At 41.1% G+C, this 27,847-nt stretch overlaps 1 protein-coding gene across 32 annotated transcripts in view; it reads left to right on the forward strand.

The window, feature by feature from the left end:
• The window catches only part of JAKMIP3 (Janus kinase and microtubule interacting protein 3), a 96,534-nt gene that overhangs the window by 52,566 nt on the left and 16,121 nt on the right, over positions 1 to 27,847 (forward strand). For 7 of the 32 annotated variants that reach the window (XM_054071423.1, XM_054071421.1, XM_054071425.1 and 4 more), the window contains 20 exons: positions 385 to 600; positions 2,224 to 2,343; positions 2,794 to 2,940; positions 3,663 to 3,794; positions 4,262 to 4,297; positions 5,814 to 5,873; positions 7,343 to 7,471; positions 9,028 to 9,156; positions 10,903 to 10,986; positions 14,614 to 14,676; positions 15,031 to 15,129; positions 16,124 to 16,222; positions 16,312 to 16,371; positions 19,028 to 19,093; positions 19,545 to 19,613; positions 19,717 to 19,794; positions 22,814 to 23,017; positions 23,368 to 23,433; positions 24,415 to 24,456; positions 25,038 to 26,284. In XM_054071423.1, the coding sequence (XP_053927398.1) occupies positions 385 to 600; positions 2,224 to 2,343; positions 2,794 to 2,940; positions 3,663 to 3,794; positions 4,262 to 4,297; positions 5,814 to 5,873; positions 7,343 to 7,471; positions 9,028 to 9,156; positions 10,903 to 10,986; positions 14,614 to 14,676; positions 15,031 to 15,129; positions 16,124 to 16,222; positions 16,312 to 16,371; positions 19,028 to 19,093; positions 19,545 to 19,613; positions 19,717 to 19,794; positions 22,814 to 23,017; positions 23,368 to 23,433; positions 24,415 to 24,456; positions 25,038 to 25,184 (2,046 nt within the window). In that variant the 3' untranslated portion in view covers positions 25,185 to 26,284. Of the gene's footprint in view, positions 1 to 384; positions 601 to 2,223; positions 2,344 to 2,793; positions 2,941 to 3,662; positions 3,795 to 4,261; positions 4,298 to 5,813; positions 5,874 to 7,342; positions 7,472 to 9,027; positions 9,157 to 10,902; positions 10,987 to 14,613; positions 14,677 to 15,030; positions 15,130 to 16,123; positions 16,223 to 16,311; positions 16,372 to 19,027; positions 19,094 to 19,544; positions 19,614 to 19,716; positions 19,795 to 22,813; positions 23,018 to 23,367; positions 23,434 to 24,383; positions 24,457 to 25,037; positions 26,285 to 27,847 lie in introns of those variants that run through there. The other 25 variants (XM_009561025.2, XM_054071451.1, XM_054071434.1 and 22 more) reach the window with 24 other exon arrangements.

A 27,847-nucleotide genomic window follows, 5' to 3' on the forward strand; every position in this document is an offset into this window, starting at 1 on the left:
GCAGAGTGCTGCAAAGTCATTTGAATGTTTTAGTAAACTAATCAAAATTGTGATACAAATATTAACTTCTAATTTCTTAAAGATATGGTGCTAAGAACATGGCTTGTTTCCCAATCATTTTAATGAAAAAAATTGTACTGAAAAGAGAGAGTTTATTCTGGGTGGCTCCCTGAAGAAGAGTGACATTCCTGAGTTGGTTAAGTTCATATGTTCATTGTGAAATACTCATTGCTGTTCAATTTTGAAGAAAGCGTTGTTGTATTCTCCATGTTGAGGGATGTTGGCTCTGCGCGACTGTTCTTTGGACACATTTGGGGTCATAAGATGCTCTGTTGTTGTCAAGCCGCTGCCTGCCTGTGTGATTGTGTTCTGTTCTCCTTGTAGATGGAGGAGATTAAATTTAAAGACAGAGCAGTCTACGTGCTGGAGAGAGAGTTAGGGGTTCAAGCCGGGCATGCTCAGAGACTGCAGCTCCAAAAGGAGGCTTTAGATGAACAACTTTCCCAGATCAAAGAGTCTGATCGGCATCTGAGCAGCCCCAAGCGGGAACTTCCTTATGCAAGTGGTGCAGGAGACGCTTCAGATCATTCGGGAAGCCCCGTAAGCACTTTCACGTGGTTTCACCTAAACAAACGAGCAGACAGAGTGACAAAATGGCATAAAATGACAGAATCTTGATGAGTGCTCCCTCGAGCAACAGCTTTCCCATAGCCATGCGGGGGAAAACCCGAGACACCCATTTCTTGCTCTTGTTTGTTACCCAAACCTTTAAGATTTGAAATCGAACCTTGTTATGGGAGAGCTTTTGCCTTTTTGTTGTTTTGTTTTCTGGTTTGTTTGGTTTGGTTTGGTAGCAGGGTGAAATTTTCCTGTTCTTTTTCTCTTCCTTTTCCTCACTGTACCATACTTCTGCCACCTGCCTTAATTTGACAGTTTGACACATTTTTGCCGACAAATGATGCAAATGCATTTCTAACCAAGTAATGTATGTGTGCTGGCTTGCGGAACCGCTAACACTGTATTTTGCGAGCAGATGTAAAAGGCCAGTTTGCAGAGAGAAAGGGGGGAAGGTAATTGGTGCATGAAAGCATGGGAAATCCTGCAGCCCTCCTGAAACACTGCTATTGACTCAGGTTTTCGTGCTGCTAACTGCTCTTGCTTTCAGTGGACAAGAAAGTGAATTGGATACCTGCTAACCTATTCTCTCCTTTTTCTTTTCTACAATGCAATATCCAGAACGTTAAATTTTAGTCACCCTTTCACAATGGCTTTTTTTATGTAACTATGGCACCTTTCTGCTTCTGCCTTAATTTGCTAACAATACAAACCCCTGAGTTAACTGACCTCGTATATCTCACGTATGCAAATTCTCTTCATTGCTGATTCTCATCAAGATTTCTTTTGCAACAGCCTCAATTTTCTCAGTAGAAACGTAAATACTTATACATGAGCAAACAAATCTATTTTATTCTTTGTCCCAAGCCTCTCCTGCACCTGTTGAATGAGGAACCCTAGACCTCCCAAAAGTGCCACCAACACTACAGACAATAATTTGCTTGTTTTGATTTGTACTTAAGTTCTGCCAAACATCAGAACAAGTCCTAGAGAAGGGGGGAAAGTCTGTCACAGTTGTAAATACATGCAATTTCTCTCTGATTCTGAATAAGAACATGTCTACCTATATTTCTATTCATTTATAATTTGATTTAAGCATTTTCTCTCAGATAAAGTGCTACCCCTTTGGCTTTGCGAGTGACCCTTTAGAACCCTATAAGGGCCACAGCTTTATGGAAAAAGAGCTTATGCAATGGTATAATTGCATGGATTTTCCCCATTTGTAATTCAGTATTTTTAATATCATTTTCTTATAACAAAGTCCTCAGGGCAGGTGATGTGTCTGAAGCACTCAGTTCAACAGTGGCATACATTGGAAACATTGCCTTAATTTTTGATATTTTCTTTTCTATTTCCATGTATACCATTTGTGACTTTGTATTTGCATATACATACTTTGCATTTGCATACTTTGTTACGTTTTCACTCCTACCTTTCTGTTGGTCTCATCCTGCAGCTTTCAGTGGTCGGTTAGGTTACATAGGTTAGACTTTGCCAAATGATGATTTGAAATGTTTGGATTTGGGATGAGAAAGATTTGAGCTTTGAAAAATACTGGCATTGCGCGTACACTTATGAACAGTTATTTGCAGTTGATCTTTGTTTTAGGAACAGCAGTTGGATGAAAAGGATGCCAGGCGCTTCCAACTTAAAATCGCTGAGCTGAGTGCCATCATCAGGAAGCTGGAGGACCGGAATGCGCTGCTGTCAGAGGAGAGAAATGAGCTGGTAAGAGCGGCAGCGAACCACAGTGATGACTTCTTACGAACACACTGTTGTGGCAATGCCTTCTACCCAAAGTATCAAGATATTTTCCTCTGTGGGATTTTGAAATCATTGCAGGAGTAGCTGGCTCCTCCTTACGCTCTGTTTGGTGGTACACCATATCACACTCATCTCCGCTTATATAACAATGAATTTTTAAGATGGTATCCTGAATTATTCGTATGTATTTTTAAGAATAAATACATTCCCCACGCAGTACATTCATTGCATAGTTTGAATACCTCATGAAGGAGGAATGATCTGCTTCCCAATGAAAAATATCAAGACTTATTGATCAATTCTACTTTGCGTTAGGAGAAAATACTGCCAATGTGATAGAAGAAGAAAATTATTAATCTATTTGATGAAAAACAACAGCTCTGGATGTGTTCATTCTCTCTCTTGATCTTTCAGTTAAAACGTCTTAGAGAAGCTGAAAGTCAGTATAAGCCTATTTTGGACAAAAATAAACGCCTTAGCAGGAAAAATGAGGAATTGTCACATGCCTTACGTCGAATGGAAAACAAATTAAAATTTGTAACACAAGAAAATATAGCAATGGTAAGTCTCTGTATGCTCCAGGCAGAACATGTAATTTAGTGTTGACGGGGCTGATGAAGTCAGGCATCATCACAAACCTGCAAGTTTGATAGGAAACTTTCCCCTTTCCAGTGCTTGCTGAGATGTTCTCTGCATACTACTGAGTGGTTTGTGGCCTGAACGTGGTTTGATTTACATAAAGTGTATTGTTTTAGCTTTAAAATAAACAGTTCTGAAGAGAAGCAGTAGCATGAGCTTTGCAGATTTTGATCAGGTGGCTGCTCAGTCACTTGCTGCTCAGTTTTGACACGAGCACAAATCACCCCACTTCACCTTGGACTTCTAAATCACCTCATAATCCTTAGGAAATCAGCACTTGTGCTGATTTTTTTTTTTCCAGTTGAATATTGTTAGTGGTCAATATCTGGTAGCCAGTATCTGTGGCACTGCATGAATGTTGGACGGCCAAAGTCATCCCTGTGGCAGGCTAACAAGCAGGGTGCTATGACCCTGCATGCCTGCTGTCCTCTCCAGAGACTGTGAGCTTCTCGTGGTAGTCTGAGGAGCAGGAACATCCAGTGTGTTCGCAGTCCAGGTGTAATGCTCAGCAAAAAGGAAGCAGGATAGCTGCCAAGACAGCCATTAGATGTGATGCATCACTAGCGATAAAGGGAAGGGTTGTGTGCTGTCCTTTGGCAAAGCCTCTTGATCATTTCCTCTTCTTCCACATGGGTTTGTTTTAGAGGCAAAGAGCTGGAACAATAAGGAGGCCAAGCTCATTAAATGACCTTGACCACAGCCAGGAAGAAAGAGAAGTTGATTTCCTGAGACTACAAGTCATTGAACAGCAAAATATCATTGATGAACTCTCAAAGGTAAGATATAATACTGCAGCTCTCGTGTGAGGTCGACTAAGGTCATAGCAGAAAAACATAAAACCTAAGCAAGAGGTGCGTAAGGTTCTGTGAGTTAACGGGCATAGCTTGCATCAGCGGAAACATGGTAGACATGAGTAGTAGTTATTAACTGAATATGTGTTATCTGTGGTATCGCATTCAGAAAAATCCTTTTTATCTGCATTGCACTTGGGTGACAGAACTGTGTGCAGTAGATATGCTGATGGCCAGATCCCATACCTGCGAGGAAGAATGTCAAAGGTCCTTTAGCTGGAGACAAGATCAAAGCTAAAGATTGCTGTGTACAAGGGTGGTATTCTGCAATGTTGTGTTCCCTGTCTTTGGGAAGAGCCAATATTGAAATTGTAACACTTCTCAAGAAAAGAACTGCTTTTTTTAAAAAATATCTGTATACTTACTGACATTACTTCATTCTTTTTCATTAGACCTTGGAAACTGCTGGCTATGTGAAGAATGTAATGGTAAGAATGAAGTTAACTTCGTCCTCATCTTTGTGTGCTTTAAATTGAGAAGCACACAGGGTATAATAATATTTATTAACAGTTGCATTTCTATTCAGGCATCAAGCTATCTCAGTGTTTTTGATGTTATCAAAGTGTAGATGTTATCAAAGGCTATCAGCAGAAGTTGTTCACCAGAGATAAATTTAGTCATAGTGGAAAGGAAAACTCTGGTGAAAGAGGAAAGGTTTTTTCCACCACTAGTGTGACCTCAGAGGCAAAAATCAGCATAGTGACCCTGTCTGGACAGCTGATAGCGAGTGTCCTCCATCTCCAGGACAGCTCTGTCATGTTGGAATTAGCTTTGTCTCACCCGTACTGGCATGTTCTCAGTTACTGCCCTTGCCCAGGTCGTCTCTTTGTTACCATCAGTAAAGATGATGTGTTGATAAAATGTGTGCTGTTTTGTTCTTCATTACCAAGCGTGCACTAAAGCTTGTGTCGACAAGCAAAACACGCATTTGATTTTCCTCTGTCACTGCTTCTGATGTTAGGATTTGACACTGGACTGACTGCAGTGGCACATTGTCAGTGTCCCACAGTGCCATCTTTTACCAAGTGGTTAAAATGAAAGATTATAGGGGTTTTCTCTTTAGAACTTTGTTCTCTGCAGTCCTGGAGTTTGCCTGTATTTGTAATCCAGAATAAAGTCTTTTTTTTTTTTTTCAGGACCATGAAAAATTTATATGACTCTATGAGGAATGTCATAATTTCCACTGAACAGAAAAAATTGCTGGCAGCAATAAATGTTCAAACCTTTTTTCAAAGGCACTGGGAATCTGCAGATCCTTAGAGGAATCAGTTGACACTGAAAGTGCCGTGTTCAAACAGCCTCTGAATTTTGTGTAGTTTGGCTGTTACATGTGTGCACCTTCCAGAGGGCACTAACAGCAGCGGCACCGAGAGCCAAGGGCAGGAGGCAGTCTTTGCTTCTCAACCCCGGATAAAGAGCCCCTCCACCAGCCAAGAGCCATAGCACGGGCTTGGATGTTCATGCTGGTTTGTGGAGCAGCTCTGAAATTGGCCTAAGCTGCAAGGGTGTTGTGCTGGTTATAATCGGCTTTCTCTTGCTATTTTGATTTTCATGAATGTGAAAGGAGTTGGTACTTGTGTACAGCACACTTGAAAGCTGTTGGAGTAACCACAATGAGAGTGGTGAGGCCCTGGCCCAGGTTGCCCACAGAAGCTGTGGCTGCCCCATCCCTGGAGGTGTTCCAGGCCAGGTTGGATGGGCCTTGAGCAGCCTGAGCCAGTGGGACATTGGAACTGGATGATCTTTAAGGTCACTTGCAACTCAAGCCATTCTATGATTCTAAAATGAATATTTGACTGATGAGAACATGTTTATTTCATTTCGAGACAGTGGCCAGCATAGACGTTACTATTTCTTGATTGTCCAATGACTACCAATACCGATATAGTTAATTTAAACAGCAACTCTCTGCAAACAGCTAACGTATGTATCCGATTCTTTCAGGAACGTGATAAGCTGCTAAGGTTTAGGAAGCAAAGGAAAAAAATGACAAGAATTCCTAAGGTAAAAAAAAAAAGTCTTGTATCATGACATTCTGATTGACATGCTGGATTTCCAGGGTGCTCCAGGCACCTTGGAGTTGCACAGGGTAACGTTCTCCTTAAGGGTCTGAAAACAGGTCCTAATCTTAAATTCGGGTTCAAGAGCATTCATAGACACTATTGGCATAATTCCAACAAGATCTGGTAGGGGTAAGGGAGACTATTTGGATTGCACATTATAAGTGTTTGCATGCTCTGCGGTTACACCAAGCAGTTTTGGTGTCCCGTGGGACTTCTGTGGTGTGCAATCGTCCTAAGATGAGACAGATTTTATGAATTAACACATCTCAAAATGATCTTTTAATGGCACTGCCTGAAAACATGTGTAGGTTGTAAATAATTCATTATGGAGTTTAGTAACATGCAAAATTGCTGGTTACAAGGAGCAATGCTTAGAGCTCAGGGAAAAAGAAAATGTTAGTTAATGAATGCTTGCAGGAAGTTAATATAAATATTAACACTGCAATGACATTGGAAGGTATAATGTCAGAGCCTGAGAGTAAGCTGTGCTCTACATATGAAGAATTAAGGCAGTGATGGAGATAATGAATCTATAAATATTGAACTGTGGTTGATGAGAGAGAACTCCTTAGCTCCCGCCATCCTGCAAATGGCAGCCAGGCCTTTGAAGGAGAGTTACATTTTGTCTCCTTCAAAAGTTATCCAGTACAAATCAAGGAAAAGCCAAAATCTAGAAATGTTTTCTGTAAATCAACAATTAAAAATAGCTTTAAAGCTGTTTGAAATGTCATCTTTGGCTTTCAAGCACTTGACAATCAATCATTTTTTATCAGCATAACCCTCGTTCTTTCAAACAGAAAAAAGTGATGAGTGGAAAAAAATGGTTTTCTTCAAACTGTGGAAACTTCTGGTGATTAACTTTGAATTTTCAAGTAGAATATTTCTTGAAAAAACTTTTCATGTGGCAATCATGGTAATGACAAGAGGGACATCATGGTGAATGACAGTGGATTTACAGAGACATTTCAGTGCACAGCTCTCATCTCACACTGAAATGAACACACAAGAGGTCAAAAGGGTGATCTGCCTTTAATCTCTAAAATCTGGAGTATTCGGGAGGAAAATGCGTTCAAAAAAGGCAGGGGCTCGGAGGCTGTGCACTGTGATGCCTAATAACAAACAACAAATTGTGATTCGAGTAGTTTTAGCTATTATTAGCTGCCATTGGGGTGAAAAGGATTTACAGAATGCATGTAAAGATCTGGGTAGGTATTTCAAAAACCAATAGAGTGAAAATTGCCAATAACCTGAACCGAGTTTCCCCAAAGGTGTTCAAAATCTACAAAAGCGCAGGGTTTAGGGTGTGTGTCCAAAGTCACCACTGTCCCCTTGGCATTGCTGGGCTCGCACAACCCATGGCACTGGTGCCACATGACGCGGCTGTGCTCGCTGATGCCTTGTTTCTGTCAGAAGCCGGTTGTGGAGACATTTTTTGGCTATGATGAAGAAGCTTCCTTGGAGTCTGATGGTTCCTCTATCTCATACCAAACTGACCGGACAGATCAAACCCCTTGCACTCCTGAAGATGACTTGGAAGAGGTATTCATCAAAAAAATATGTATTATTTTGTTTTGAAACCCTGCCATTAATTTCTTGTTCAACTCCTCATCTGTTATATCATTCATCTGTCATCTCTGACCAGAAAATTAGTGTTAAATTTAATACTGATCATGTGGGTTAATATCTCTGGACCTCAAGTCTTCTGAAACGTCAAAAGTTTTAGCCAAGCTGGAAATATTATATGCTAAGAATGTTAGATTCACGGTGCGTTTGTAGATGTTAGAGGACTAAAAAGACTTAAGAAGTTGGATAGTCTTAGGAAGACATGTTCACATGGAGATTTATTGCAGGTTTGTGTGTGTGTACTTCTGTTCAGTTCCTTCTGTTTGTCATTTTGACCTCAGCACGGAGCACAACCTTAAGTGATAAGGTTTGTGTTTCTGGAAGGAGAAATAAGCAGTCATGTAAAGCACCAGTCTCCAGAGGGAAGGCTGTCTCCTCGCCAGCCTATTCAGGTCGTGACTTTTCTGGAGACTCTGAATGCAGAGTACACAAAGGTAGCTGGTAATACAAATAAAAGTGATTATTCCTGGTGTTAGGCAGGGCTTCCCTACAAATGCATTCCCAAGTGTGTGTCAGATCAGTGTACCATTACATGTTTCTGGGTTTAACAAGAATCTTGTAATAATCAAAAAAAATCCTAATAATGACTTGCAGCCTTTTTATGGTGTGTTGGCTGCATTTTTTCATTTGCCGTTTCACCTGTTTCAAGGTTTGTAATTAGATCTGTTAAAAGGGAATCTGAAGAATTCCTGTCTCTGTTGTAAAAGATACATGAGTGGTAACCAGGTGTGTGCTGCACTGTAGGAAATCCAAATGTATTTTCGTATGTGTGACCCTATTTATTTTTCATTCTTGCATTGCCTTTATTTTTTTCCATGTTCAAATAGCACGAAGTTTATGCATGCACCAGAGATACAATTTCATTTCATGTCAAATGAAATATTCCAGTCAACCTGACATGAAAGCATGTCAGGAGTTCAAATTCAATGCTGGGTATTGTGAAGAGAGGAAAGAAGATGAAGGGCTCTTTTCATGTTGTTGTCACCATTTCTACAAGTATTATCTCTAGATTAGAGTTTTAATAATTGAGTGAGACTGTCAGGCTTGGCTTATTTTCCCAGATTGGAAATCTTTTGTTTTTTTTCAAGGAAGTGGCATTTTCACCTTTAGACGTGATGACTTTTCCTGGTACAGACATAAAGGGCAATGCAGTCGTTAGTATGGTATATGGATGGCAAGTTTTTATCTTTCCCAGGCAGGGCAAATTGCCTTTTTTTTTCTCCTATATTGTATGTTCTTGCAGCTAGTGTATGCAAGAAATGTTTAATGAACAAAAAAGAAATAGTCTGAGAGCATGTGAAGATGATCTTTAGTACTGTGCTTCCCAAATTACATTTTGAAAGTAATATTTTTTGTATTTCATGGAGAAAACAAGCCATAATCCACTCATTTTTCTTTTTTTTTTTCTTTTCTCACTTTCACTGCAATAAAAAAAAGCAATTGATGCAATCCATAGTTGTTTTCAATTCCAGGGCATGGCCAAGGAAGAGACAGAACTGCGGTTTCGGCAGCTGACAATGGAGTACCAGGCACTGCAACGAGCATACGCCCTATTGCAAGAACAGGTCGGAGGAACATTGGATGCAGAACGAGAAGTTAAGGTCTAAATGGCTTATATTACATGAAAATAAAGGATTGTCATTGTATGGGGGTTTCCAATTTAGTTGCTCAGGTTGTTTTCAAGCTAAACACTGCCAAATGTGAGTGCAGGGATGGAGATTTGGCTGAGCTGGCTGCCAAGGTGGGCTCCAGTGTCTCTAACTCCAGCCAGCTTGTCCTGCCACCTCCATGGGGTGCTGGATTGTTAGAGGAACCGCTGTTATTGCAATTCAGTCTTTTCACCACTGATGGGTTTAAGGAAAATTCAGAGAGGATTTTTATGGGAAATCCGTAAAAATAAGCTCTCTTTCTATAAAAAAACCTAGGACAGATAGCCTTGGTATTTAATTCCTTCTGGATTCTGTGAGATTACATGACTCTTCATAAAATGTTTAGAAGGCTTATAGCTGAAGTTCTTTTTCTTAATTCAATTTCAAAGTGTCCTATGCTATTCTGCCTGCCTATCTGCCTCACGCAGCCCGCGAAGCTTCAAACATTTGGCACGAAAAGTTACATTTATTATCAGTATGTTGTATATTACAAGGAGCTGCCAGGACTTATGCACAGAATACAAGGATGAATACAGCAAATAAAGCGACAAATTCCATTCTGAGCTAACAGTTCAAGCTTCATAGGAGAAATGTAACTGTGAAGTCCTAATTTTGCTCTATATCTTTACAATAATATTTTGGCTTTCGTAGCTATATAACTAGTGTGGTTTTATTCCCCTGAATAATTCAAGGAATTAACTGTTAATTTCACCACTGATCTCTCTAATTTCAGCACTTTTCACTCACTGTCTCCACTGCAACCCAGATTTAGCAGCATCCTCACTGCTTGGCAATTGTAGATCATCTCACTCTCTCTTAATGCCTAAACTGCAGTAAAATTAACTTTTCCAGAGCGCGCTCTCTGCTCTGAAGTGTTAGGGAATGCACATTTAAGGACCATTGTAATGAAACAAGACATTCTCAACTTGAAAAGTGACTTGATTTTACTTTTTCCATAGTGAGACAAAAAGAGAGAACGATGCAGGTAATGCAAACAAATAAGATAATTTAAATAAATAGCAAGATAACTAGCAGATAAATGGTTTGAGGGAAGTAAATGTTTTATGAGAAGATATTTAACAAATAGCTAATAATAATTACATTTATTCTCTAGAAAACACATGTAGGAAAGTATTGTCTATTTAAATAAGCATGAAGGTACAAGTATAGTGAAAAATACCACACAATACAGTAACACCACAAGGTAGGGGATTAAATGCATAAGGAGCAAAGCAGCTTTCCAGTTTGCAATGTTACACATACAGGGTATGTTCTGAGGTTTTCTACTCATCAAAAATTTAAAGGAAACAGATGTACCCAGAACTGTGGCATAACGCTGTTAATTGGTTTTCATGGAGAAGTGAATCTTGGCATCACACTGGCTTTTTTAAATGCCTCGTTCTAGAACAGAGAAGGCTGCTAACTGCAGATTGTCATCATTAGCTGTAAGAAATGATTTATTTTTTGCTTTCCTACTGTCTACTGAATGGGGTGCTTGTTTCATTATCCCATCTTACAGACTTGTTGTTATGATTAATGACTAATGTTGTATGCTTAGCAGCAACATATTTTGCCAAAGAACTTTAAAAATTGTTAAAAGTATTTGACGTTTTAAATTCTTGCTGTACTTGTGTTAGCTTTTGTCCTTTAGAGAAAGTTTGATTTATTATTTTTTTCTTTTTGTCTCGTATCCTACAGACACGTGAGCAGCTCCAAGCAGAAATACACCGATCTCAGGCTCAGATAGAAGACCTGGAGAAGGCCCTCGCTGAGCAGGGGCAGGTAATGCATGTGGCTGGACATCATCCCTTTCTCCAACCTTTGCACTGGGGATGGGACAGGGCTCTAGATATGTACCTGGTCATGTTGCTGTATGGTACTGCAGATGTAGTGACACTTCAGTGTTTACGTGTGTGTAGAATAATCCTAATGCTATTTTTTCATTGCTGTTTTGCAATTACTAATTGCAATTAGGTATTGCAATTAGTAATTGCGAAACACGCATAGCAAGGAAGCAATTACTGTTCCTATCAATATGTACTGTAGTGAGGCACCTGGCATGACCCTCATCACTACTGCGCCCTTGATGCAGGAGAATTTAGTGTAACCTGCTGAGTACTGTTTCAATAAACATGTTAATTACTTGAAAATAAAGCACTTAATAGAATCATAGAATCATAGAATCATAGAATAGTTTGGGTTGGAAGGGACCTTAAAGATCATCCAGTTCCACCCCCCTGCCGTGGGCAGGGACACCTCCCACTGGCTCAGGCTGCCCAAGGCCCATCCAACCTGGAAACACCTCCAGGGATGGAGCAGCCACAGCTTCCCTGGGCAACCTGGGACAGGGCCTCACCACTCTCATGGGGAAGAAATTCATCCTAATGTCCAGTCTAAATCTGCCCCTCTCCAGTTTGTACCTGTTCCCCCTCGTCTTGTCACCACAAGCCTTTGTAAACAGTCCCTCCCCAGCTTTCTTGTAGCCTCTTCAGAAACTGGAAGGTCTCCTCAGGGCCTTCTCTTCTCCAGGCTGAACAAGCCCAACTCTCTCAGCCTGTCCTCCTATGGGAGGTGCTCCAGCCCTCAGATTATCTTTGTTCTGTTGAGGATTCCAGAACTGGACACAATACTCCAGATGAGGTCTGACAAGAGAGGAACAGAGGGGCAGAATCCCCTCCCTCGCCCTGCTGGCCACGCTGCTTTTGATGCAGCCCAGGACACCGTTGGCCTTCTGGGCTGTGAGCGCACACTGCCGGCTCATGTTGAGCTTCTCATCAGTCAGTACACCCAAGTCCTTCTCCTCAGGGCTGCTCTCAATACGTGTTGTCTCATTGGTTTCAAGTGGTCAGGCATGCAAGGACTTCTGAAAAGCCCATTCCCCGCATTTACATGCGTGAATAGTTATCTCTAACATCAGTCCCCGAACCCTGACTCCCCGTGAGTGTTTCCATGCTGACTCCTGAAATCAGCACCCATTAAAGCCCATATATCTTTGATGATCTCAATCTTAATGCCTCACTTGCTCCAACATAATGAAGAGAACAGTGGACAATGCCTGTCTGTGGTGCACAGATGTTACAGTCAGGGAAAGTACAAGTTAGCCGGTAAAGAAGTACCTGATTTAGGTACGTGTACAGCTGTGAAGTAAAAATGGGCGCAATACATCCATAGGACACTGAGAATTTCTCTGCACAGCCAAAGAGGAAATTAATTCCTATGCTCATTGTCACTTTCTGAAGTCCCAAGGCACGTGTTTTGTTTGGCATCCAGCTGGCAGCCGTGCCCATTAGTCCTTCTCTGTTCCTTCACTGTCCCTACCTTAAAATTGATCTCTGTTGTTTTATTATACATCTCTTGAAAATTAAATAAACAGGTCAGTTTCCTCATATGTTTGAAGAGATATATATGCCCTGAGAAAAAGTATTATGGTTAATAGAGGAAACAATTATGTTTGGCAAGAAGTTGGTCTACTTTAAAATCTCACAGATTACCAATACTTTTTATACCTAGGAGAAAACTGGGAAGGTAAAATAGAGGAAGAACATTTATTTTCTAATGCAATGTTTATTTAGTGAATGTAAAACCAAGCTTTCCTTGCCCGCAGCTTTCCTTGTAGCTTCTCAAGGTTTTATTGTCTTAAAAGGTGAAAAGAAGGTGTTAAATTAGAAAGAGGTTAAACATTTAAATTAGAAAGAGGAAATGCATGGACCGGGCTGTGTATTTTCAGTAAAACCAAAGTGATTCTCCTCATGGGAAAACTTATGCTGTGAATGCTTTGTTTAAATTCAGAGTAAAAGCTTGAAGTGTGCAGTTCAACTGTTTGCACAGCTCACCATGCAGCCTATTCATGAAATACCTTGTCAAATCATCTCAGTCATTCTTTCAGATTAATTTGAAATACTCTCATATAATCTACAAAACTGCACTCTAGGAAGTGTGATCTAAATGGTTAATATGAAGCACATCGCATTCAATCAAACAGCTACTGAGCTCTGCCTTTTTCATGCCATTAGGCATTATTGAGATGTCTTATTCTTGTTTTGATGTCTTAAGAATTATAGTTGCATCGTTTTACCTCCCGATTTCACTACAAGGCACCTGCTTTTGCATGACTGGCTCTTTCAAGGCTGGCTCTGTGTTTTGTCACCTTGGTCTGACCTTGAGATTTCATTCTGCAAAGCCAGCCCCGCTCGACGACCTGGCGGGTTTGGCTGCCGCTGCAGCTTCCAGTGGGTGACGTTCAACCCCTGACACAGACTGAATTATATTCCTGGCTGTTGAATGCCACTTGGATCCCTTTGGACTTCAGCGCTGAGGTCCAAATATTTGCCGATTGCATATGTCCTTTCCTAGCTAGTGTTAGAAAATTCTCCATCGTAATGTTCTCCAAATAGAAAAGACATTAGGGTGTTGGGATTTTCTGCTTCCCTTCCTACAGAGCTGAGTGGCTCTGAACACTCACAGCACAGTCGTGCGGTCCCTCAGTTGCAGGACGATCCTGTGCCCATGTCCCCACCATCAATATCAGGGAGCAGAGTGGAATCCCAAACCAAGCGCCTCCGCTCCACCAGGCAACAGCCTTGTCTTCTCAGCTCATATGAACTCGTCGATCCTGGCACTGAGGTTACGCAGAGACGTGTATAAGGTGGCATAACACAGGAAAATGTTAAAAGGGGAAGGTACGTGAAATTGGAAGAGTACAGAGTTTAAAACCACCTTGCACACTGGCATCTGAAGATGATAAAGAAACAGGCATTCCATTAGCCTTGTTATAGCCTTGGGAATAAAGTATTGCAGACTGAAAATATACAACCCCCAGACGGAAATACAAAAAAAAAATGTTCCTAGGAATTTTTTAGCTTGTGTCTTACTTTTTCAGCCAACCTTTTCCCCCATCCAAAGAAGCACAGCAAATTCAGAAAAATAAAATATTTTTTGAGAACTTTAAAATAATACCAGATCATTCGACCATTACTTTTCTAGCTTAATCTCCTATGCTGTTAAGCCTGTTCAGAGTTCTGTGGCTTTTATATATCCGTCAAACTAAGAAATTAGTTTCAAAATAAAGGGTTTTTTTTGCCTGGTGTTCAGAAATAGGTAATTAGTCTTCAGTATAATTGTAATGTAATAGTAACTACATAGCTAGAAATAACCCTTTTAATGAAAGCTAATATTTTATCTGAAAAGGGATTTTTTTAATCCTCGGAGTGTTTCTGTACCATTTTTAAACTACAGACTGGTAAAATAGGACAGAAAGGGTGAGTTTTCGTAGGAAATAATGAAATAACAATTACAATTATTCCATCCCTTTTCTCTGGGTGTGTGATTTAATGAAATACTTGCCTCTGTGTTTGTGCTAAACATTGCCAGTTTCACCTACAATATTGTTTTATTGATTTTTTTCCCAAGGATATGAAGTGGATCGAGGAGAAGCAAGCATTGTATAGAAGAAATCAAGAACTGGTCGAAAAGGTGTTCAATGTTTCTATTTGTATTATTCATATAGTGTTTGTAGCCTAAAGAAGGTGAAATATTTTAATCTGTATTACACAGCTCTAATGGAAATAATTCGAGTTTCCTAACAAAATCCTTATAAACCTGCCAGAAAAAACAATGGTTTTCTGCTGTTCCCCGTTGCCCCATAAAATGCCCCAATGGGAGGATGTGGTTGTGGGGAAAAAAACATGGTCTTCCAGCGCTGGTGCTGCAGTCCCCAAGGGGAGGGCTCAGACCCTCGGTGCTCACACTGACCCCGGCAAGGTCAACACGTGGAGGATCTTGAATGATACCGCAAACAGAGCTAACACGTGTTGCTTTATTTTGCAGATAAAACAAATGGAAGCAGAGGAAGCTCGCTTAAAACATGATGTCCAGGATGTTAAGGATCAAAATGAGCTTCTGGAATTCAGGATCTTGGAGCTTGAAGTGAGCACGTGTTGCAGCCATGGTCCTGCCCTCCTAACTGGGCAGTGTGAGCCATGGCCAGGGATGCTGTGGCGTTGGACGCTTGCCCACATTTAGTCTAAACAACTGCATTACATTGACTGAGACCAAAGGGTTTCGTACAAAATCCTGATAAAAGAGAAAAAAAAAATAGACACCCAGGGGTGAATACAACTATTCTTCATAGGTTATTCTGGCAGTCTTCCTACCTAAGGAATTATAAGGTCCAGAAGATTGGCTCATAATGTAGATGCACGTTTTACTATACTCCATCTGTTCTGAAAATGCAAAGAGAGAAAACCAGAACAGATCAGACATGGGAAAGAAAAAGAAAAAGGAACTTTTTTTCACTGCCAAAATAATTCGTTGCTACGTTTCACTTCTTGCCAAACCTACAAAGGAGGAATCACATGGCCTAGAGTGCTCCACTGAGTCCACTGTTTTCCATATCATTATCTCTTTAAACAGAATCTATAAACTCTTGGAAACTTTTTTTCCAGATTCTCTGAAGAGAAATTAACAAAGCAGCCATTCACTAGAAAAATCGAAATGCTATTTCTATTACACCAGGTAGAACTGTGTAGGTTCGTTCAGATGGGTAATGTAGTCAAAATAATAGGTTGAGTGGCCATGTTCGGTGTCCAGTGAAGACGCATGGTGGCAAAATATTACTGCTGTTAATATGTGTGTCTACCATGCTTTGCAGTGAGGTGGAGGTCATGCCTCTGTACCTTCACGAAAGCACATGTTCTGACCAGTGAAGTGCTCTTGCTCCTCGCTGTTAGTGTCAGTAGCTACAGGGTGCAGAAGGAAGGGGTTTTGTGCTCTATGCACCCAGATAAAGCCACTCTGCAATAGCGTTGCTTTGCAATATGCTCAGAGTGGGCCCTTTTCAAGCCTTATTTACCAAGTTCTTGGTGAAGCTGCCATTTGTGACATACTGTAGTGGTTAACCAAACAACTATTGTCCTTTTAGGAGAGAGAAAGACGATCACCCGCCATCAACTTCCATCATGGTCCTTTTACAGAGGGGAAAAGCCCTCTTCAAGTCTACTGCGAGGCAGAAGGTGTAACAGTAAGGGATTCTCGTTTCATATTTTCCTTTCCCTAGATAAAATCAGACGCTTTGTTCTGACTCCTGGTTTTCCATTTCTTTCTTGTTAGGACATAGTAGTAGCAGAGCTGATGAAAAAATTGGACATTTTAGGGGATAACGCCGTAAGTGTATGTTCCTTTAATAAATTGTGCATGCTTTGGTAAATATTTGTCCTCATGTTAAGTTAGCAAAGCCTTCTTGGTTTGCTACTGCACAGCCTGTCCTCCCTGTGGTCAAAGCACTGGGCTACAAGCTAAGCATTTTCTGGCTTTATACTGTTTTGTTAATAGCTTTCTGATGAGTGCCACGCAGGATCACAGCATCACAATGTTGCTTTTATTTTTGCAATAATTTGAAAAATATTTTGAGACTTTGGTATTTGGCTTTTTTTCTGGGCACTGTTCACACATGATTTCTTTATTTGCTTCCTCTACATTTGCTTTTGCTTTTGCATTTTAACAGCTGTGTGTTTAAATTTTTCCTAATAACCCATAGACCTTCAATAGTAACCAGGATATTAAACAAAAAGTGACAATAGCAGCATGAGAAGAAGAAGCAAATAGTAAGAAACTTTAAAGTGTTTCTCTTTTAGCAAATGGGAGTGAATATTTATACATATAGTTATGTGAGTAGAAGATATATAAAGCCCTCTATGTTTTTTCTCTTGTACTCTCATCTAACAGCAAAGCCATGGAGTCCACGCGGCTCTGAGGAGAGCAGAAGGTCTTGCAGAGCCCTCAGCTGCTGCAGGACTGTGTCCTTGGGGACACCACTGCGGGCTTTGGTCTGCAGAAAGGTCCCCACCATTCTCACAGCTCCTCACCTGAGCTGTCTCAGCTCTCCCCCACGCCTCTGTACATGCCAGTTTGGACACCAGCAAAAACACTGTCTTCAGGGCATGGAGGCAACCCGGAAATACCTCTTGTCCACCTGTCTGGTTAGACCGGTTGGGTCATCAAGTTTCCGCTGCCTCCAGACTCTGATAGCTACACAGTCTGCCCCACAAAATCAATCCAGGATTTAGCAGAGGAGCTGAAACGCATTGAAGCAATTAATAATCTTCACCACAGCTACAGTTAATGATTTTGACACTATGAAACATGAAGAATCCTATAATCTTTTGTATGCAAAAAATAAGAGACACATAAGCTTAATCACCAATAAGCTAAGACCGACCCTACTAATGCGTAGAAAGTGACTACCCATTAATCTGTTAATCCCTACACTAAGGTTTTCTTCAGTGGAATTATTGATGTCAGGTTAGTCCCATGAAAAGTGTTTTGGGACAGTGTCCCGAACAGGTAACTTGGAGATAAACAGCAACAGAAGAAGTGACAGCTTTTCTCACATTTTCTATTCCCTTTCTTTTCTACTTGTCTTTTTTATTTATATCAAAGATCTTTCATGTATAAGTTTTTTTCATCCTGAATTCATGTTTTTCCTACTACATACAACAACTAATTTCCAAATGCAACACGAGACAGCGTTCCTGGTTCTCCACTCAGATAGCTTCAAGCTAATTGTAGACCATTGTTATCACTGTGTTTTTTTGTTCTTGTTTTCACATGTTTGACATCACAGACTCAGCCAGGGATGGCAGACTCTGCCCTACGGGTGCATATTGTCATGTCTGGCTGTTAGGGAGTCTGGGAAAGCAAACCTGTCTTGCCTGCATGCAAGGGATTCCACACTTTTCCATACATTTTCTCACTTGAATTTCTGTAAAGCAACCCCTGGCAGCTTCTAGCTGCTTCCTGATGAACTATCATGAGCTAAATATCAATTTGAGTAAGGCAAACCCTTGAGAGGAGTAGAGCAGGAGCAAAGGTCAGAGAGGTGTAATGCATCCCCTGCAGCCTGCGGTGTCGCTGGGGGCAAACACAGAGAAGAGGGCTGAGGAACACAGATGCCCTCCTCTTCCCTGTGGATGAGTCAGGGAGTCAGGTCAGGGGAATAGCTCATAGAATAGGAAAGAACATCATTAATATGCTGGGTGGATGAATTAATTTTTAATGTTACAAGTACTTATATTCATGGAAGAGACAATTTTCAGGGATCCTCAGGAAATGTCTCCTCCTATCCCTGCCAGACAGCACTTTCACCGTCCCCAGGCTCATGCATTGTATTGAAGTTATTGAAGTTCACCATAGTCACCCTTCTTACTGACTTCCTAATTACCCTGTGGGAATGATAGCTGATGGCTCTCTTGATCTGAACAAATGCAGGTCCTGAACTAGGAGGATTCACTTCTCCTACTGGAGATGTGGTCAGGGTAAGACCGATGTTTGGGATGAAATGTAAAACAGTTTCTGTACTTTATTTTTTAAAAAAGAAACAACAAAATATGGATTGAATAGCTAACATCTTAACGAATGTTCTCCAAAATCATGACTTGGCTGAGCAAAATAAGGATTGCATATTAACCTGCTGCGCATGTAACGAACTTAAGACTGCATCTCTTTTCTCAATGGCACATTAGGCTAAGCTTGATCTTGTCTTCTGTGTGTTTATTCCCTGTGGGGTAAAAATAAATCTAGTGTCACCTTTTTTTTTGGTAAATGTGAGAAATTTAGAATAATTAACTATATGTGTGAAAAGATTCCAGCAAGAATAGCAACAATTGTTTTTTACAATTCTGTATTATGATACTAATTTTCTTTGCTTTAGTTTATTTTTCCTCGGACATATTTAATTTCGTATTTATTTAATACAGCAGTGGCCCAAGTAGTGGATTAATAACAAGACACTGGGATTTGTTGTAATTATATTCTGCTTTTGGTGCAGAATCTGACCAATGAAGAGCAAGTAGTTGTCATACAAGCAAGGACAGTTCTCACGTTGGCTGAAAAGGTAATGACAGCTGCATCACTCATCAGTAAATGCGTCTCATAAAAGCATCTGACCCTCTCAGAACAGCTCACCTAAAGACGCTGGTCATGTAAATTATAGTTTCATCACAGAAGGGAATAATTCTTTATGTGGAATTGCACTTACACTATTTTTTTTGGCAAAACAAAGGTAATGTTCAGGCAATACAGACAGACATTGTTTTAAAGTGTTAGATGGGAAATGTTAGAAGGTAGGTGGCTAGGCTTTGAAAGAATGCTTTTTCCCATCACCAGTAAATACAAAAGAAAAAAATGTAGTAATAGAGTTATTTTTTCCTCTTTTATTTAGTGAATTTTAATAAATACCTGTAGCGTGTGCTGACACACTCTAAAGTCACAATGAAAGCTGAATATGCAGGGGTGCTGCCTTTGCTCTTTAGGCTTAAGCACCTGATCTCTGTTTTTGCACGCAGTGGCTACAGCAGATAGAAGTGACGGAGTCTGCGCTGCAGCAGAAGATGCTGGACCTTGAGAATGAAAAGGTAGGGAGAGGCAAGGGGAATGACCTGACAGGAGAGGCAGCGGGAGGAGCATCACATTAGGGCTGCAGCCGTTGCACTGACGGCCTCTTTCTTGTGTCCCCAGGAGCTGTTCAGCAAGCAAAAGGGCTACCTGGATGATGAGCTTGACTTCAGGAAAAAGTCCTTGGACCAAGCTCACAAGGTGAGAAAAACCAGTCTTGACTGAGTTATGATGTGTAATGTGTATAGTCTCTCCTCTCTAGAAAAACCCTCTGCCTTGGATAATGCCGCTTGTGGAGTGGCCCGAGAACTTTAAATTTGAATTTTAAACAAATTCTCGATATCCTGTGCTAACAACGAGTTCCTAATGGACACAGTTCCTTGTGTTTGGGTGGCCGTTTCAGGGTTAGGACCTAAATGTTAACTTATTAAAAACAGTTTTTAATTCAACAGACATTTTGGTAAATGACTGATAAGAAAATGGTGTTTTCAGTAACTTCTCTTTTCCTTCCAAAACTGAAATTTTAGCCTAGACATTTCTTTAGAATTTAGATTACAGGTTCTGTAACCAAAACCACTGGAGGTATTATGTGATTTCGTACACTGGAAAACGCTTTTAGTTCAGGTTCGTCATTAGCTGATCCTAAGCCATCTCAATCATCTCTTCAGTCATCAGCTGTCTTGTTTCCTTCAGTTAGAGAAAGGCTCAATATATACTCATGAAAAACATAAACGTATAAATCTGCACATTGATTTAGCTTATTCTTTCAGTTTCTCGGAAACCTTGAGCACAGTTAAACTTTCTGAGAAGCAATGAGTATTTATGTCTCTTTTCCCCAGATAAGTGTTATCTATTTGTATATCAGACCATTAGGGGGAGCTTTTACTCAGCACACTTTCTTTCCTGGTAGGGTGATTTTTAAGACTGATTTTGCCAAATGCTGAGCTATATCTGAAACCAGTATCTGTGCACAGTGGAAATCTTGGAAAGCACACAAGCCCCTCCTTATCCATGGTCTCAGCCCTAATGCTGGATTATCTCCCGTAGCCTTGAGCTGCTCTGAGAAGCAGTTTGGTGCAGCCGAAGGCTGAGCCTGTAGGATTCATCCTCAAAGATAAGCCCTGAGAGAGGTGATCCCCTGGGTCTTGGGTGAGTTCTAAAACTGATGCATAAATGTGATTATGCAGAAACTTGCAACAGCAGCAGGGTGGGGAAAATTGTATGGCATCGCTTGAAACTCCAGGTAACGTTATGGAGTCTGAAGAGGAGCTCAGATGTGGAGCCATGGCTGTCATTTAGGGTGTTACTCAGCACCCCCGCGGCTCACAGCCACCTGCTCGCTCTCCACCCATTAAATGGATCTCCAGTTACAGGATCCCAAATTTACCAAAAGGTCCAATAACAACTAGTTCCTTGGCTCTGCTTCTCATGGACAGCGAATGAGTGTAATGAATGTGTTGTCACACAAGCAGGAGTAGCTGAGGGTTATTTGCATTTTCCTGTATTCTTTAAAAGCATCAAACGAGTGTCCCCAGGGAAAGCATTGGGCTTTAATCTTGGGCACACATGAAGCCTGAAAGCAACAAGAAAGTTTTGTTCTGCCTCAAAATTTGAGCGACAAAAGCTTTTTTGATTTATATAATTTGTTTCACTTCTGTGTTTCCTTTGTGCCCCTTGAGATGATGAGCCACTAATCTTACCCCGCTAACTACAGCCAACAAGATTACCAGCTGTAATCGCTAAGCTCTTTGCACAGTTTTCACTCCCTTTGGTTGCTGACGGAGGATTTTGCTCTGAGAAACACTTGGCTCACACAGAGACTCCTGACATTGCTGCTGCTCTAGAGACCGTGAATTGCCCCACACCTTTCTTGCTTCACAAGACAATATAACCCAAGAAGGATAATGGTTGTATAACTGAGGTTTAGGGCCCAACAGAAATCTATGTTTCAGATAACGACATCTTGTTGAGACAGTTACAGTTAGCAGGGAAGTTGGTGTTATTTTTAAAAGTGAAAGCAGAATCTTCTTCTAAGATAATATCTGATCGGATCTTCCCCACAGAGATACTGTGGTTGCGGTCTTTCAGTTATCATCAGTACCCATAACTCCTGACATGATGCTGCTATTCGTTTAAATGCTTCTATTTTTCTGTTCTGACTCTGCTAAGCCATAGTAAGAAAATGCCATCGGCACCCTCAGGTGGGAAAACTTGTCAATTTTGAATAGAGCTGAATTATCCCAGCAGATATCTATGGTGTTTTCAAAAAGCCCACCTAGGAGGTTCACAGCAGACTCTTGCAGTCTTGTTCTCCTGAGGCTATAGAGAGCTCTGCAAGATGCCATCAGCTTTGGAAAAGATGTGCAAAGGTGCCATCATTTGCCGCTTTTTCTTTTGCTCTATATTAAACGCTGAAAAAGGTTTTGTCTTAGGTTTGGCTCACATGGCGGAATAGCATTCATCTTGGACTTTAAAGCAGAAGAAGTTGTCTGGCAAGGTCAGCTGCCCTAAGAGGGTACCAGGCTCCGTGATCCCAGGGAAACATTGTCAGTCCGTTCCCAAGCACTTCTATATCTCAATAAATCTGGAGGGTTCATCCATCTTTGTGCAAGAGACGTTTTCTGATGCAGTGAAGTAAAGGCTCTGCAGCTTGTGACTGTAGGAACTGAACACAGCTATCAGATACGTTTTTCTTGAGCGTAACGCCTCTCGGAGCTGACAGCTCTGCCAGAGGAAGTGCTGGAAACACCTTGACACAGGGCATTTTAAGCTATTTGGTACAAAATGCTGTAAGCACGCAACAGGGAGTCTGGCAGGAGTATGAACTAGTGCTGCCATACCCTTCGCTGCTGCAAACAGAGTAGCTGGGAAAAGTGAACTGAGAGACTAAATACTGCATTAAAAAAATACCCGTAACTCACAAAGTGAATCTTTAATGAACATCTTTCTCCTTCCCCTCACCCATTTTCCCTGTTTTCTCCTTTTCCCTTTCATGGGACCATCTCAATTCCAGTGCTGCTCAGAACCCCACAGAATAAAAGCAACTTGTAACGTTTCTCCCCTGGATCGAGTTTTCTGCACTATCCTGTGCAGAAGGCTCAGCACACAATCCCTCTATCACTCCCGTTGCCCTACTGGGGTGGGATTTTCAGTTCCTAATAAAATACTTATCTGACCAGAAAGAAAGTCAAGCTGACAGCCTTATATTGTTTTTGATTAGCAAATTCTGGAATTAGAAGCCATGCTCTATGATGCCCTGCAGCAAGAAGCTGGAGCCAAAATTTCCGAACTTCTTTCAGAAGAGGAGAAAGAGAAGCTGAAGACAGCTGTAGAGCAGTGGAAGCGGCAGGTGATGAGTGAGCTCCGGGAGAGAGACGCCCAGATCTTGCGAGAGAGGATGGAGCTCATTCAACATGCACAGCAGGTAGGCACCAAAACATGGTCATGTGAATGAAGATTCAGGGTGGGATGGTCCCTGAGGTGGAAACGTAATGAACTTGTGAGCACCAGCCTTTCCTCACAGAGCTATACGAGAAATGACTGGTCCAGGGGCCAGATTTTGATTTGCCGCAGATAATCCCTGCAAACAGGGCATTTTCATTTTGATGAGTTTGTCACAGGCAGTGACATTCACAGAGGGCTCATCCACACCTTAAAACCCAATTATTTTTTTTTTTTTTTAGAAGCACAGCACATACAATTTATATCTCCAAAAATAATGCATCTTCTGTATTTGGTTGGTTAATAAATATTTTTTTATTTGAAATCTGACAGAGAATTAAAGAGCTAGAAGAAAGAATTGAAGGCCAAAAAAGACAAATAAAAGAGTTAGAGGAAAAGGTAAGGTAATGCAGATGAAACAGTTATTGTATGTGCACATGACCGCATCTCCATTTCACTTCGGCTAAGAAAATAATCTTATGGAAAGTTTGTGTTTGTTAGTGCAGTGAGCTAATGTGAGAGCACTCCAGGAAACCGTTTTGCATTTGCACTAATCCCTCTGAGAAGGAAAAGTTGCCAGCTTAAATTGGGTCTTTCCTTCTGTTATCCTTCAGTAAAGTCCAAAACACAGGACTTGGCAAGGATGCAGGAGTCCATCTGCCCTGGAAAGGGAGTGATGGAAAGTCACTGGACAGCAGAGGGATGAGGTCTCTCACGTGCTCCACAGAAGGAGCCTGGGATGTTTTCTCCCTCCCACCTCCAGCATTTGCACATGTAGCTGCACTGACTTGCCTTCCCAGAGGGAATGAGGAGGCTCCCTCTCCTCAGCTGCAGCCACAGCAGTTATTGTCACCATGGTTAATGTCATTGAGCTTTCTCCAGTCAAGCCATAACCGTTGAATTTTACCATAAGATTGCCCTCATCTGAAACCATCTGTCTCTAGTGAAATTGCCATGGGAGAACTATTTCTCATACAACAGGGACTGAGCTGGATTTCACCTGACACTAAACGCAAACCTTAGCAGTGTGGATTTGGGGATTTTTTTTTTTGAGGTATCAGAAGAATTCAGCTATTTTTATTCCTCCTCATTTTGCCTGTGCCCTTAACTGCGACTGCGCTGGTCTCTGCTGGGGCAGGTGACAATTCCCATCAGTCCAAGGGTTGCTGGACTCCAGCTGTGCTGACCCCTGAGCCCTCAGAGCTTAATTCACACTTTATATTTCTTTTCAACTGAGAATTTTGTTGCACTCTGTCTGTAACCACAACTTGTTTCTCAGCTAAACACACTGTAAACTCTTATTCTCTTTCTTCTCTTCCATTTTTTCCTCTCCTCCCTCCCCTTTTCAGTTTTTATTTTTGTTTTTATTTTTCTCTTTAGCTTTCATTCTTTGGTCATAGTCCTTCAAGCCACACACAAAAGGTAAGCCCTCGGATCGCCTCTAGTGTGTCCTCTTCTTGTATAAAGCATCAGAGCCTTCGCCTCCCTGCTCAGGCTTCAGCAGTATTGGAAGGGGTCTCCTGGATGCCCCAAATAACCCCAAAATGGAAATCTAAAAGCACTGCTCCTTCTCCCTGCACAGCCAGGCTGTCTGACACACTCACAGACCCTTCCTTGGCTTGTTCAGTCTTCAGGCTAAAAAGTCAGGATGGTTTGGAGTGGGACGCATCATTTGTAAGTGTATGTTTGTCCCAGCGTCATGCTTTGGAGCCCTAGATATTGCTCAGCCCTGCCTTTTTTTCCCCATGGAAATACAAGATAAAATGCCAATTTGTTTGTGCATCCGGATATGGCAGAAATTAACCTCTCATGGATGGCATTGAGGGGAACATTCCCTAATGGTCATCAAAGTCAATAGAGCAGAAGACATTCTTTTTTATCAGTTGTAAAATCAAACAGATATTTACAAATGTAAAACTTACAGAAATTTCGTGCATGTTACTTTTTTTCCCAGATACCCTTTTTTTTTTGATCCATGTTTTCATGTTTTTTCCTTGTTTCAGCCTACTGAGGAAGCCAGAATTGCTTCTAGCATTATTAAGAGGAAGACAGCACTGATTCGCAAGACAGAAAAAGAGACATTGTCACTTCAAACCCTCCAAATATCCCTCACGTTTTGCTACTGTCAATGGAAGATGCAATCTTTCTGACCCTTTCAGACTGAAGCTGAACTAGGGTATGTGGAAATTTCTGCACGGGTGCCATGTGCATCACTGAAACGTCTGACTGAGCATTTTGAAAAGCTAAAACTAAGCTGACAAAGAAGAAAGCCAAAACCCCCCTCCCTTTCCTACAGCCACAGGCTCCTTCTTGGAGTCCTGGCTCTGCTGCTTGAACTAACTTTCAGTGGAAGTCCTGGCTCTGCTGCTTGAAATAGCTCTCAGCTTTACATAAAGAGCAGTATAATTCAGATAAACTGAATATATTTTGGTTCCCTGCTAAGCAGGTAGTAAATTACTTCTCTGTAGAAGTGACCATGTCCTGTTTTGTATGTCACACATCTATATTTGTTACTTATCATTAATTTAAAAAGATCTGTCTTGAAAGAAGATTATAGAAAGAGTTCCAGAGGAGTAACTCAGGAAAGATAAATGTGAATGAAAATGAAGTGATTTGTTCCAAGTTATTCCTTGATAACACAGGGTATGCCCAATAGTTGGTTGACTATCCCGCAAGCCCAGTTATAGGGAAAATGTGAAGCTATGTTTGAACTCTTCAAGAAAGCAAGTTGCGTTTTTGGGGGGAGTGTTTGGTAAACCCTGGTCCACAGCACAAAGAGAAAAATGGCACAATAGTTTATCATTTGCTATCCATGAATCATGACAAAACTCTTAACACTATTCCAACAAAAAGTTCAACCTGGAAAAGAGTGGAAAACACGTTATCCCTGATCTGCACACTCTGGGTCGAGGGAACAGAAGGTTTTATCACCTTGAGGCAAAGGAAAATGAGTACCGCAGAGTTTGAGCCCAGGAGGCTGGCACAGGAGCCAGGAAATGAAAATGGATCCACTAGAAAAAACAGATGAAGGAGGGAAAATCCAGAAGGAATCTCACCAATGTGAGTCACCAAATGGGAAATATAACTGAGTGCATAAATCTGGGGCTGTTGAGGAAGAGCAAGAACAAGCTCCCACCCACAGCTTTCCATGGCTGCAGCGTCACTTTGGGCCCTGAGGTGCAGGATGCCAGGGGGAACTGCCCATCCCTTGGAAGCACGAGGCAGGAAGCAGAACCAGAGCTCCTGACAGGTAGGACTGATTAACTGGAAACTATTTTTTATAATTACATATACTATGTAACTTCCTTTCCATGCCTATTAGTCTGTCTTGTTCAATTTAAAACGTTTCTGATGATAATGCAGTGAAAATTAGAGGACGACCAAAGACTTTATGTAAACATTATTTATTTATCTAGCTCTCTTTTAGTAATTTGGATATTGAATTTCATCATGATATAATCAGAAATGCTACCTTTCTTTCTTTAGACCAACGGTCACTCTTAACAGAAAAATCCTAAGTGGGTAATGCAATGCATTATCACTTTGTATGATCAGAAAGCAGTCATGCTACTTTAAAAATATGTATTTTAATTGCAACATGTGAAAGACATTTTTGTTTTGGATTGAAAAGACGAATAGTGTTCAGAAAAGTATTTTAGTTCATAATTTCGCTTCATTTTTTCCTAATTTACACTGATAATGGTGGGTAAACATGATGGGCACAGTAGCAGCAGTCACCCTAGCACTGCCTGAAGATGTCTTTTTCAAGAATATTTAAGAATACAGGGGTGTTAACTGGGGAACCAGATCCCAGGAAGGTGGTTGATGTGAGATCACTGCTACCACAGCCTGGGGGAGATTGTCACGCCCAGGAAGACTAGTGCTTGCTGAGCTCTCTTATCTCTCTCCCTGAATGAGGAGAGGGATAACTCTCAAATAATAATAATAAATAATAATAAACTAGCATAGAACTCTCATTTTCCAGTCGCTCCTGTGAATAACACTCAGGATATTTCAGTCAGCACACAAACCAATAGGCAAATTGGAGCAGTCATGATAACACTTGAGAACATTTCTCTTTTTCAATGTTATTTGGGCTGTTCCAGAACTGGCTAATATTATACCTCTTCACCTTGTGCTTCTCACAGGACTTGTTTCTGTTTTAAAGGAAAAATTATCTCTCTGTACTTAATCTCAGCAGTTTTCTTATTTCTCCCAAACAGATTTTCTAAGCAGAATGCCTATGAAATTTGAGGTTGAACATCTCTCAGGTCTTAAGATGTTTGACTGTGGGTTATTGATTTGCTGCTCTGCATAGGATTGCTGCTTTTAAAATCAGTCAGGCATAGGGTGTCTACGTACAGAGGGATGCATACAGGGAGCCTTAGGAATTATTTGCCTTGTATAGTGCTTGCTAACAGGATCTGTGCTCAGAGTTAGATTGAATGACACCTGCTCTTCTTCAAAACATGCAGCTGTACGTCTCAGCCCTGCTTGTTTTGAGAGAGGGGTCCAAATCCTTCGCATCTGTCGGTGTCGCACCAGTCTCTGAGAGGCTGGTGTTTCCTGGCAGTAAGATCAATGAGATCTCTGCGTTTCATAATCTAAAAAAGAACCTCAGCACAGTCAAAGAGGGAAATTATTTAAATCAGGCGATGGCTGAAATGAGTATATGACAATGGGAGAGCTTTTAAAAAACAACAGATTTACAAAGGGGGCAAACTGAAACCCAGACGAAAGACTTCCCCAGGTCTGCCTTTCACGTGAGACATGGCGTGGGCCTTTCTAGGAGCGCTGGCAGGAGGATGGTTAA

Source organism: Cuculus canorus, chromosome 7 (genome assembly GCF_017976375.1).
Source record: "Cuculus canorus isolate bCucCan1 chromosome 7, bCucCan1.pri, whole genome shotgun sequence".
NCBI classification, from domain to species: Eukaryota; Metazoa; Chordata; class Aves; order Cuculiformes; family Cuculidae; genus Cuculus; species Cuculus canorus.